Source organism: Lonchura striata, chromosome 2 (genome assembly GCF_046129695.1).
Source record: "Lonchura striata isolate bLonStr1 chromosome 2, bLonStr1.mat, whole genome shotgun sequence".
Classification (NCBI taxonomy): Eukaryota; Metazoa; Chordata; class Aves; order Passeriformes; family Estrildidae; genus Lonchura; species Lonchura striata.
The window spans coordinates 27,608,795-27,621,075 of NC_134604.1; the positions used below are offsets into that span (position 1 = coordinate 27,608,795).

The 12,281-nt window shown below is 46.1% G+C and overlaps 1 protein-coding gene across 1 annotated transcript in view; it reads right to left on the minus strand.

The window, feature by feature from the left end:
• Window positions 1-1,203: 1,203 nt before the first annotated feature.
• The window catches only part of FSTL1 (follistatin like 1), a 52,224-nt gene continuing 41,146 nt past the window's right edge, over window positions 1,204-12,281 (minus strand). Inside the window, exons 6-11 of the mRNA XM_021549021.3 lie at window positions 11,334-11,464; window positions 8,257-8,375; window positions 7,401-7,513; window positions 6,496-6,606; window positions 4,684-4,781; window positions 1,204-4,410 (exon numbers count right to left, since the gene is read on the minus strand). Coding sequence (XP_021404696.1) covers window positions 4,366-4,410; window positions 4,684-4,781; window positions 6,496-6,606; window positions 7,401-7,513; window positions 8,257-8,375; window positions 11,334-11,464 — 617 coding nt within the window. The 3' untranslated portion in view covers window positions 1,204-4,365. The remainder of the gene's footprint in view (window positions 4,411-4,683; window positions 4,782-6,495; window positions 6,607-7,400; window positions 7,514-8,256; window positions 8,376-11,333; window positions 11,465-12,281) is intronic.

The following is a 12,281-nucleotide window of genomic DNA, read 5'->3' on the forward strand; positions in this document are numbered from 1 at the left end:
CAGGTCAGTTTCCATTGGACTTGTTTCATTTGTTTTCCAAGAGTCTGTGGATTCACAAGTATAAGCCCTGATGTGAACCCAGAGATAGCTGCAGAACAGACACTTTGCCAGTATAGTTTAATTCCTTATCAACATATTTTTTCCCACTTTACAAACATTATGCTGTTCCAGGATAGTTTTAAGTAAGCACAATAATAAGGTCATCTGGATTTTGCTCTGTTTTTGTAGTGCTTTAACCTGATTCTCCTCAAGGTGTGTCTTGTGACATAGTTCAGGAACTGAGTCTTATTATAGATCAGTCTGCTCCTGTCTTCAGAACTAAAGTTAATAAATACCTTACAAATGCAGTTCAGTCTCTTGATCAACTACTTAAATAGCCTATTTCTCAACATGAAGCTTAACAGCACTGGAGAATTGTGATTATGGGTATGTAACTATAGTGCAGTAATTTAATACTCAGATGTGCACAACTCCATAAACAGGTCAGAGCTTTTCCCAGGCCTCTATAAGCAGCAGGCAACAAAATTTTTGATTTTCCTCTCTCCCACCTCAAAACCATTTGCTTTAGTAAATGTGCATGGAGCATGAGGCAAAATATTTGTAGTGCCAGCTAGCTAAATTTGTGGCTGCTGCTTCCATTAGTTTCTTCTTAAAATCTGGGGAAATTCTCACAGTAGACATTGCAGTAATAAAGCAGCCTCACTTTGCAGTTGAGCAGTGAATGGGCAGGGAATGGCATAGAAAAGACTGCATGTGCAGCAGCTGGTATATGCTAAAGAGGCCATTTGGTGTGAAAAATAACATGGAAGAGTAATGTTTGTGAGTTGTTTGGTTTTCTTTTTTAAACAGCTTTGGAAGGAGCACACCAAGTGGAACAAAGCAAGGCAGCTTTCTCTTCTGTCAGACCATTATCTGCACAGAAGCACTCATAGCAGTGGCATTATGGGGAGATGAATAGTAGGGCACTTCCTCCTGTCATACAACAACATTGAAGGCTATTTCACAATTCAGTCAAGGCCTTTAGTTATTGTTTTTAATTGCCTATGGGTTCTTTCCACCTGATTCCTCAGCTATAAAACAGAAACAGTGACATCTTCCATTTGTCCAACACACTGAGATAGGTGTATGAATGTGCGAAGACAGATGTGGGTTTTTTTTTTGAAAACAAGTTGTGTGGCTTGTCAAAAATAAACCAAACAAGTGTTATTTTTTAAATTTTGTTTCATTTATTTGGCAGTAATATCCAAACCCCCCTGCTTCAAAAAAATTACAAAATCAAGTAAAGTAAGTGCACTAAGGAAACCTACAGAATACTGATAAATTTCACACACATACAGGAGGGAATATAGAGGAAGGAGTGGGACTTTTTTGTTTGTTGCTTATATTTGGGGTTTTTTGGAAAAACAAAACAAAACAAAACACCTTCCCTGCCCTTTGTAGTCTGTACAGCAATCGTCCCAGAGGGCAATGGCTGAAATTCAGCACTTCCTTCCCCAGCAGCCAAGTCACCCTGCAGGAATTAGTGACTGACCAGCCTGCAGAAGCCTGGGCATTGCTCAGTCTGGGCTGCCCTTCCCCTCTGCACAGGGAGCCAAGATCTTTTGGTCCCCTTTGAGAAGTGCTGCCCTTAGAATGGGCCTCACTTTCCACCAGGTCCCTTTGTAGAGGCACAAGGAGGAGGAGGCTCCACAGGCAGCAGCCCTTACCAGAGGCACTGTTGCTGCACTCCCAGCCTGCTGCCCTAGGCTACCCTGGGATCGGTTGTATGGCTTCTTGGAGAGCTCTGCTTGCCGGAGAGCACAGCCCGTCCCTCTGCCTTCAGTGCAAGAGCAAGCTCTGTAAACCTCAGCTGCCAGCACACATCTCTGGCTGCCCCAGCAGCCACCCCCATCTGCACGGCTGCACAGCCACAGCAGGCAGGAGGGGACAGAGAACAGTGCAGCCTACAGAAGCCCTGAAGCCACGCATTCACCTCCCCTTCCTGCACATGCTCTAGTTTTCACAGTTGGAGATATTCTTGACTGAACAAGATGTTATCCCTGTCCAGGGAGAGCCTTTAAGGCAAGCTGTTGTGTTTTCTCTAAGGCACTTCAACAACCCAAGCTGGAAGGAAGTGATCTGGGAGGCACTAACTACCTTTTAGAGCAGGACTAGAATAAAGCAAAACATTTATTAACAATGTTCCTGTGACTCCAGATGCAGCACATGAAGCCCTTTCTCTCATACTCTCGGGAAGGAGCAAGCCTATGTCTAATGGGAGCTCCTATTTCACCAACTATTTCTTCCAGTGCTACCAGAACACAAACAATAACTCTGTCCCAGTGTAGCATTGTCCACATTACCCTCAGCTCATATGGACTCATTCTCCTTCACAGGTGACAGCTACTCAAATCCAGGCCCTCATGAGAAAAAAAAACCCCAGTCTCCTTCTGTATTTATGATGCCAAAATCTCAGTGGCAGGGTACATTATAGTTCTCACTGAAAAAGTGGAACTATGCCAAAGTCAATGGAAGTCCTGTAGCTTCACATCAGGAAAACAGCTCAAAGACCAGACAGCCTTTAACACATCTGGCTCATGGGAAAGATCACAGGAGGGAGCAAGCTGTCTTCTTTTCCTATACTTCTAGGTACGAGCTCATTCCTCCTCTCCAAGGAAAACACTGTGCAAAAAGGGGAGGGTTGGGACTCAAGTCCTGCTGCTCTTCACTCAAACCAGACATGCTTTTGCAGATGCAAGTGGAATTTTGCTTGAGTAAGCAATAGCGACTGCAAGATACACAGCAACAACTGCTGAAATTGTTCATAAACAGAAAGATGGAAGTCACAGGCAGTGGATCAGGGCACATGCAACTGCTTGGGAAGCACAGCACAGGCATGAAGGGAACCTGGATGTTCAGGTGTGCATGAAGTACATTTGACAACTGCATAAAAAAATCAGCTCGGCTTCAAGTTACAGAGGTGACTATCAACAAAAGAGTATTTCATTTGCATCTAGGACCAATGCTCTGGGAAACGTGTGGGATGAAACTGACCCATGAAAGAATGTGAGAGTGGTCAAAGGTGGTCTGATCCATAACACTGAGAAATGCATCAGTAATGAGGCTTCCAGCCCTGACTCCAAACTCATACCTGGAATCAAAGAATAATGCTGCTGCCTCACTCCAGAGGAAGATGAAAGGCCCAAGATGATGCCAACAGCAAAACTAAACAGTTTTCTACATAGTTAAGCTTTTTAAGATACTGTACTAATGGTTTCTCTATCTGTAGACTGCTTTGAGAAATTTAGAGGCATGAGCATGGACCTTGAGCACATGGTCAATGCTAGCTAAGAGAGCGAGAGCTAGAGAGCTGCAGTGGCAATCTGTGTCTGGTGAAACTAATTACATCCAGCCCTGTCTCTTCTTCCCACGAGGGACACTGCTACCCCCCAGCTGGGAAATACCCTGTAGTGCAAGGCTCACAATTCGCCTGTGGTGTTTGTGGCGGCTGAGCGCAGTGCGATACAAACTGTGCATGGGCATTACAGCACTGTCAACAACAAAAACCCACACGCTGGGTTTTCTTGAAAGATCTAGAGCTACAAAACATACAAAAGCTGAATCACTACCATAGGAAATAAAATAACAAAAAACCCGAAACAAAAAAAAAAGGGGAGTCAGCATGTGAATGTGATAAGAAAAAAATACGATAGCACCTCTAAGGAGGGGGCAGGGAGAGTAAGAGTGAGATGAGGTCAAAAGGAACCATGTTGTGTTAGAGCCCACAGTGTACTGGAGGAGCTGCTGGGGACAGTCTGGTGGAAAGCAAGGAGGAATGTGCTGGACTCATGCCAGCAGCATGGCACCATGACTCCCAGGAGTCACACCAGGCTGACCAGCTTTGAGGAGCTCAAAGCAAAGGGTAAGGTCCTTGGATAGTGATGCCCTGCAGCACACGTGTTCAGCCACAAAACTGCCAGGCCTGTATTTCTGCAGCCAAGGGTGGTGCTGACAATTGTATTGACTGAAGACCCCTTTTCTATCCAGCATTGACCTCCATCCTTTCCCCAGATCTAGAGGAACAAGTAATCCCTGTTAGCTCTTGGAGGGAGCAGCTGTCTGCTCTGGGGAAGGGCCCCAGAGGCTGCTGTAAGTCCCTCTCAGCCTTCCAAGGTCCCAGCAATGAAGCTCCCTGAACAGGTGGGCTCTGCTCCCCTTTCCTGGCCCCATTCTTTGTGTATTACAAAACAAATAACCCATCGCTATACATGTAAATATCTGTGACTGGGCAACTGTAGCAGACACTTGTGCATACTGAGATCAGCACTGGAGGACAGGGTGGCAGGCTGGGCCCATCCTCCTGGGCTCCTCCGCTGTGGAGGCCCCTTACATCTCCTTGGTGTTCATTCTCTTGGTCTTCTCAGCCGTCTCCTAGAGAGAGAGAGTACAGAAGTGAAGCTCTAGGCTGACACAGGAATTGGTAGCACCCTGAAGTCTTTGGTCCACCACTGGCAGTGCCAACACTTGCTTGTATCTGAAAGCCCCACACCTGTATTTGTCCCCACAGGCAAGAGATTTACTCTGCTACTCCTTCTACCTCTTACCCCCTTCTACTTCTAGAAGTCTCCAAGTGACAGAAACAGAAGGAACTCATATGGCAAGGGGAGGCTTAGTGCAAGCAGACCTTCCCAGCTTCATGCTAACCTGATGCTTCTGCAGTTCCTGAACGTATCTGGCCATCTCCTCCTCAGTCATATCTTGATCAGGTCGGTGTCTCTGAGCAGCCACCTTCTCATTCCTCCCTAAAAGCAGAAATGGAGTTGAGTGTTTCACAAATAGGGGATGCAAATTTCAGCTGCTGAACCATGAAGAACAAAGGGAGGCAGGTCAGCCACAGCATCTCTCAAGCTTAGGTAGCCTTTGCTGGAAGATGGCATGGGTTGGCTTCTTAGAAAGAGAACAGGCCTTGTGGCTGCCTGGGACTTCACAACTTGGGTGTGCAGTCTGTCCCTGTCTCTCCCTCCCATGTGACTGATAATAAAGCCACTTACAAGAGGCTGCATATTATTGAAAAGAAACACCTGTAATTAGTTCAAACACCTTGGCCTCTTGCAGGGAATAAATGGAAGCTCAGTGCTACCCAAGTGCAATAACTGATATCTAATGAAGAGGTAGTTTCGCTCAATGAAGATGTAACTTGCTGATGTGTTTGATCTGATTCTTCAGTTTCATTATTCCTCTAACAATAGCCTCTAACCCCTCTGCTGCTCTGACATGGACAGAAAGTCAAGGATTGTTATCCCATTGCATGCTTCTGTCATGGATGCAGGCAACAAAGTAGGTAGCAAGAACAGGTGTTGCATAGCAACTTTGAAGGTTGTTTCTGGGAAGGCAGCAAAAAGAGCCTCTCATTCTGTTGCTTAATCTATGACACCTACACACAGCTCCTCTGGCAGCTTTATTAATACTACAGTTGTCTTTTCTCAAGTGAGTTCCTGCTGCTACAACTAAGTCTAAGCTGAGGTGATCCTGAAGCCTCTGCTGCAGAAGATCAGATAAACATGAAAAGCTCTGTAGACGCTGCTGCCGTTTCCCTCTCTCCTGCTCTGCCCAAGCTACTGACTATCGATCTGAACCAGGGTGCTCCTGGCAGGTCCCAAACAGCTCTGAAACAAAGCTCCTGCAAGGGCCTGGTTTCTAGAGAAGAAGGATATAAAAATGCAGCAAGGGCTGGGTTTCTAGGAAAGAAGGCCAGAAAAATGCAGCACCATGCTAGGAGGATGGATATGAATCCTTGGGAAGGACTCATACATTTGCCAACACGGGTGGCATTCCACTGGCCCTGAAATATGTGTTAGAAGGAAAAACAGAGAGCTGTTGTTCACAACTGCACCATGACCTCTCACAATTGTACTGTGGTTGTGCAAGTTTAAGGGCCTTCCACAGGAGGAACAAACAATCCTGCCTTACTATGGCACCACCTCCCTGCATCTCCATTATTCTACAGTTTTTGTGGCAAGAAGCTAAAGCTCTTTCTTGGCATTGGGTGAAGGTTCCTATATCCCCTCTTGATCGAGACAGGATCCTAGATCCTGTTTTACAAATTCCATTAACACAGATACAGTGAGCATATGGACACATATACAGGAAAGCTGACTTGTTTATGCCTACATGTATGTTAGCAGCCAGGGGCCTATTTGGTCTGCACAAGCTGGATGCAGAGTAGCTCTAGTTTGGAAGATTTAGTGCTAAATTTTCATGACACCATATCCAAACTACAAACCCCAGCAGCATTGCCCCAAGCTCAGTTACATACTTTCTGACCTCTGGAACGGTATTAGCTTGGGTTTGACTAATATGGAACAAGTGAGGGTTATGCAGAAATGACCCATGGAGAAGCTGAGGAAAAGCTGGAGAGAGAAAAATTCTGGATAGCTAGTGCCTTTGGAAAGACAGAGAGTGAGAATTCCTTTTGTCCAAAGCCAAGCACAGTAATTTTCTGGAGAGCATACAGACCCTCGCACGTCATTGCGGTGCACACCCAGTTCCCACAGGCACAGACGCAGCGGTTGCACTCCACCTGGGTCTCTGCTCCATCCTCATAGGTCTCATCTTCCAGGGCACACTCTGAAGAGGCACAAAACAAGGGCAGTGCTTGTGAGAGAGCAAGCAGGCTAAAGACAACATCCTTTGAAGATGCCTTGAGAGAGAAGATGAGATTGAAGGGGAAAACCTTCCTTCCCCCAACCACCAGAAGTTTCCTTATGACTAAAATATTCATGCTGAATTTGGTGAGTGAAATCAGCCAAAATATAATTTGGGAAAGCCAAACCCTTTTTCTTCCTCAGAACACATTTCAATTTTTCATTTCCAAATGAAATCTCAGTGTTGGATTACTTTGAATTTCCTTATCTCTTACACAAAGAAAAGAACCCCTGAAATGAAAGCTTGGGTTATTCTTATCCCCAGGTGGGGATAAGTTGGGGAAATTATTTGGAAGGATAGTGAACTTTGAGATGGTCATCAGGGAGGCTTTCTATGTGAAAGGCAGAGCATAGCAGAACTTTGTTTGGTCTGATTTTCCTAAGTTATCCAGCCATGAACTCCTCACATGATTGACCTCTGCACTGTTAAATACATGCCTTGACCTTACAAGCATACCATAACCATTAAACCTATGTCCTTGTTTCTAAAATACAAGCCTTTCTTATCACAAGAGCTGCAGGAGCTCTGGGACAGTAAAAGCAGTACTTTCAACAATGCAGGGACAAAGGGTGCTGTTTGATGAGAGGCAAGCATATATTAAAATTATCTCTGGCTGTGGAGTTACAGCACACAATGTATGGCCTGAAGCTGATCTCTTTTCTTTCCTCCCTTCCCAGGAGCCCTCTTGTTCCCCTAGATAAGTGAGAAGTTCCTACTTTTCTCTGGTGGGTTGAAGGATGGGCTGAGGCACTTGAGAAATTCATTGAAGCTGAGCTTCCAGTCAGCATTTTCATCTGACAGCTCGATGAGGGCATCTACGCAGAGTCCCCTGAAAGGAAACACAGAGAGGCTTGTTCTGCACAGGGCTGTGCTAGACCAGCCCCTGCTCCACTGTCTTCAGAGTGCAGGTGAGTAAAAACAGTAATAACTAGGGAGACTTCAAGATGTCTGGCAGAAGTGGCTTCTCTAAGGAAATCTCACAGGATACAGAAAAAAGCAAAACAGTCACAAAATATTCTCTGTCTGGCAACGGGCTGGGCAGAGGGGGGATATTCAGAACAGCAGGAATGGGACATCTACATTTGTTGACATCTACATGCTGTCACACAGCAGCCTACAATAAGCACAGAATAAACACAAAAGTTAACTTTTTTCACACGGTGGCAGACAAAGAAAGAGGGAAACCTCTCAAACTATAAGCCTGTGTATGAACGGTGTTTTCCCACCATCCTCCTTGCACTGGATCTAGATATTAGGAAAAGATGAGGGGAGTCCCCAGGAAAGCTGATTTATTAGGAAATAGAAAGAAGATGACAAATTTTCTGTTACCCACCTCCCTTCTGGTTGCACAAATGCTAGATTTAAGGCAAAAGGATTGGAATACTGCCTAACATGAAGGGTAGAGATAGGACTGCTCCTCTTGTGGTATTCACACCTATTTAAGTTGGAAGCCACTTCATAAACACAGTTAACTCTGTCAGTGCAAGCCCTAACTGATGTTTACCACGAGTGAATTTCCATGTTCCATTCTACCACATCTGCCCTCCCTCTGGCATCCTGTCCACTGCCCACCTGAGCAACTTGTTGGTCTCCTGGTCCATGTAGGTGGTGATGTTGATGGCAGTCTCATTCTGCTCGACAAACTTCAGGAATTCCGTGGAGTCCAAGCGAGAATCACCATCATCAAAGCTCTGTAGGGGAAGATAGGAATATGTGAGAGGGTCTAATTTATCAGTTCAAAGTACCTCTTCCTTCTTCCTCTTCCATACATACATAGCATTTTGAACTTCAGTTCCATTATCCCTTTTTTCACAAAGAAAGAGGCTCAGAGAAAAGCAGCAACATATCCACATTAGCCTCAGAATGAGAGAGATATGATCTTAGCCTTGTTCTCACAGATAAGCTACACTGCCTCTCATTCACCTCCTGCTGCTTGATTTATGGCTCTAGCCCTATTTCTTCTCATTGTTTCAGCCAGCTCTTAGCTTTCTTATATACCTCCTGCCTTAAAGAAGACCAGCTGCATTCAAGGAGGTGTCAGCTTTCCAATATGTGTAAATCCAGAGCTGTGCCTGGACTCTGACAGTGACAAAAGGGAAAAATCACAGGAAGAAATTTTCTGCTGATAACAGGGAAAAAATTTTAATGCAACAGCACAACACCTCACCATCAAGTTCTTAAGGTCCTGACAAAACTCCTGGCACTGAAGAGCAGTGTTTTTAGCCCCAAAATCCTGGCTATATTCCCAAAGAAGTAATTGCATTTTGCTTTCCTGTTTGAAGATGTGACACTGCAGTGCTGGGCACTCAGCAGGAACTGCTGTGCCCCCTTAGAGACAGCTGCATTGCTGTTAGTGGAAAATTAATCCTGCACACAGACTGCTGCCACCTAATTTTTTGATGTGTGATTGGGGCAGGTCGCTGTGGCTCCTTGTGCAGTGCTCTCAGGAATGCTGGAATAGACACTGCCTGTTTTAAAACCTCTAAGTGTTTCAGGAGAAACATCTAGGGCTATGGAAATTATTCTGTGTAACTGCTCCACATGTCAACTTCCACTAGACTTTGAAGTTTCTTGTCCTGCTTTTTATTGTGAAAATGACTGCATTTCTCTTAATGACCCTTTCAAAGTTATGGTCTACATTAAGGCATTCCCACAGAGATTTTCCAAATGGAGCAGCTTCCCACTACTGGTCTTGCTCCTCTTGAAATAATGTCCTTCAAAGTCATGACTTGCCTGATGAACAAAGCATATCCCAGTGAGCCCCACTAGTCAGGCTTCCAGAAGGGAAATAGCTTAATGCCACATCTACAAATCTCCCCACGAAGGAGAAAGGGGAAAAGCTTAATTTCAACTATGCCTCCAGTGTTTCCTATATGCAGGGCAGGAATCAGGCCATTTACAGGAATGCAGGACATGAAGAGCCCCACAGCTTACCACGACAAAATTCCTCCAGTGACAGCACACACTTGTTGCTGACATCAATTTCTGTGTATTTGAAGCCATTTAGTTTGCTTTGACTTGATTTTCCCCAAGTTGTTCCAAACTCTGAATTCTTCTTTAAAAATATTTCAAAGCTTTAAGAATAAGGTAGTTGAAAAGGTAGATTATCACCTGATAAAGAATCACAGAATCATTAAGGTTGGAAAAGACCTCCGAGATCTTCGAGTCCAACCTCTGATGGAACACCACCTTATCAACTAAACCAGAGCAGCAAGTGCCACATCCAGTTGTTTCTTGACCCCTTCCAGGGATGGTGACTCCACCACCTCCCTTGGCAACCACTCTTTTCCCCAGCCTGTAATTCTGCCTGGGATTGTTGTGACCCAAATGCAGGACCCGACACTTGCCCTTATTGAACCTCATACTGTTGACCTTGGCCACGGAAATTCCCCCTTTGGTACAAAGAGAGATATTTCTTTGCCATAAGAACTCTCACCCAGTGGCTGGGATTAGTGCTCCAGAAAAAGTGGGACAGTAAAGAGAACACGAGGCTGCCTGCCTCTGAGCTGCAGCCTCAGGATATTGCCAGCATGCTGACAGGCGTGGGGACAGCGGGTGTGAACGGCTTGTGCGGTGACAGTGGAACAAGCCTGTGGCTGGCTCATGCATTTCAGCAAAGCCCATGACCTGGGGAGACCCTGCAAAAATGGCTGGGAACAGCACATTTGCAGGGAGAGTGACTAACACAGGACACTTCCACTTTTGAGCACTGGCAGGTACTGCCAGGAGTGCCCAGGGCAGTGGATTGCCACAGACAGAGCAGCATTAAAGGCTGCAAATGTGAGGATGTCTGTGGAGTGAGGGGACCAGCTCCTCCATCTCACCAGGGGGTGCCATTGCCATGGCAAATTTGCTTGCAGTGCTAACTCCTGTCAGGCACCATTAATCTCTTGCTGTCAACAGCTCATGATTTAAACGCTCTCCCCTCTTCCCCACCTGCTCCTCCAGCTCCATCCTGAATGCTTTGAAGTCTCTGTCAGGAGCCCAGCATGAGGGGGAGGGACACAGCAGTGTATGTGGCAGGAGCATGGGAGAAGCTTGGGATCTGCTGGTTACAGAAGGGGGTGCAGATGGGCTGAGGGACAGACTGAGAGGGAGGAGGGAGGAACAGGATTATTGCAAGGCCCAAGACTCAAGTGTCTCCTTTCACGCTGCAGAATACTAGAGAACTGCCAGCTCTCAGACACAAATGGGACATACTCCTTGAAGCTCCCAAGTGTCCCTTATATCCATCTCAGCATGGCCTTGGGACTATCTAGACCAAAAAATCAGTAGCCCCTGACACAGCTTCCTGCATTTCCAGCACTTTCATCTCTTTTCCTCTGGCTTTTTACCCCTGAGATTAGTTCCCTACTCTGCTACAGGCACATGTGGCTTGCCTTCCTCCTTTTCCCCAAGGCAGGTCAGACACCAGGAGTCAGAGATGCTCCACATCTGGCTGTCACAAGCTGTGCCAGTGTCTCAGTCAGTGGCTGCTGCAAGCAGCCCATAACACATCAGGCTGTAGGACTTATCAGATCCCTCTGGTCCCCAGCTCAACAGGCACATCACACACACTGGAGCCTTTCAGCTGGGGGCACAGCAGCTGTTATACAGTGACAAGGCAAGAAATGTTGTCTGGGCTTTGAGGCAGGTGCTGCTCTACTTGCCTTGAAATATTTGTCCAGGACTTCGCTGTAGTTACTGCCCTTGGAGAACCACCCATCTGGGATAATCTCAGCTTCCAGCCACTGGATGACCCGGCGACGAAGCTCGTCCCTGTCTGACTGGTAGCAGACAACTGTAATGGGAGACAGTGCAGTAGAAGGAAAAACAAGAGTGAGAGAAATCAAGCTGGCAGGGAGACCACAGAGAGAAGCCTGGAAAGAAAAGCCAGCCAGCCCACCCTGATGGCAGCTTGCAGCCCCTCGGCCCAGTCCTTGGAGTTACATCACTGCCAGATCCAAGCAGATGTGTCATGTGCTGAGTAGTGGATGGGCTGTTGGTGACACCATGTGGCATGGCCAGAAAACAACATTCCTGCCAAAGCTCTTCCTCCCCATTCCTGAAGCTTGTTCAAGAACAACCAGGAGCTGACTCATCTTGGTGTGAAGAATCCCAGACTGAGGGAGGAAGGTAATTGACAATGTCCCCGGGCTTTCTGACACTGTGTAGAATTGTCATTCAGCTGTCAATCCTAAAATACCAAAACCTCTATCCTCTGCAAGGCGGAAGACTAGGCTGGTAGCCTCTCTACCACTCTGTCTCCAAGACTTGACTTTTAGGGCCTACTATCTCAGGAAATATTGTTTCTTCAAAGCCCTGATTTGTCCACTCTGACTGGAAATGAGAGGGGGTCAGGTTAGGCTTGTTCACTCACAGTGCTTGCCAGTGTCACAGGTTTCTCCAGGGCCGTTATCACTTTGTGTGCTAGTACAAATTGAATTGTGCATTTAGAAACAAAACTGAAAGCCTAGCTGGAAATTGTCACACCTGCCCAGTGGTCATCAAAGCCAGAAAAGGAATCGGTGTGTATTCATGTCACTTTACACACACTAAGGATCTTCTGAATCCAGTGACTACTATCACAACCACATGGAGAGATGAAAAAAAATTCA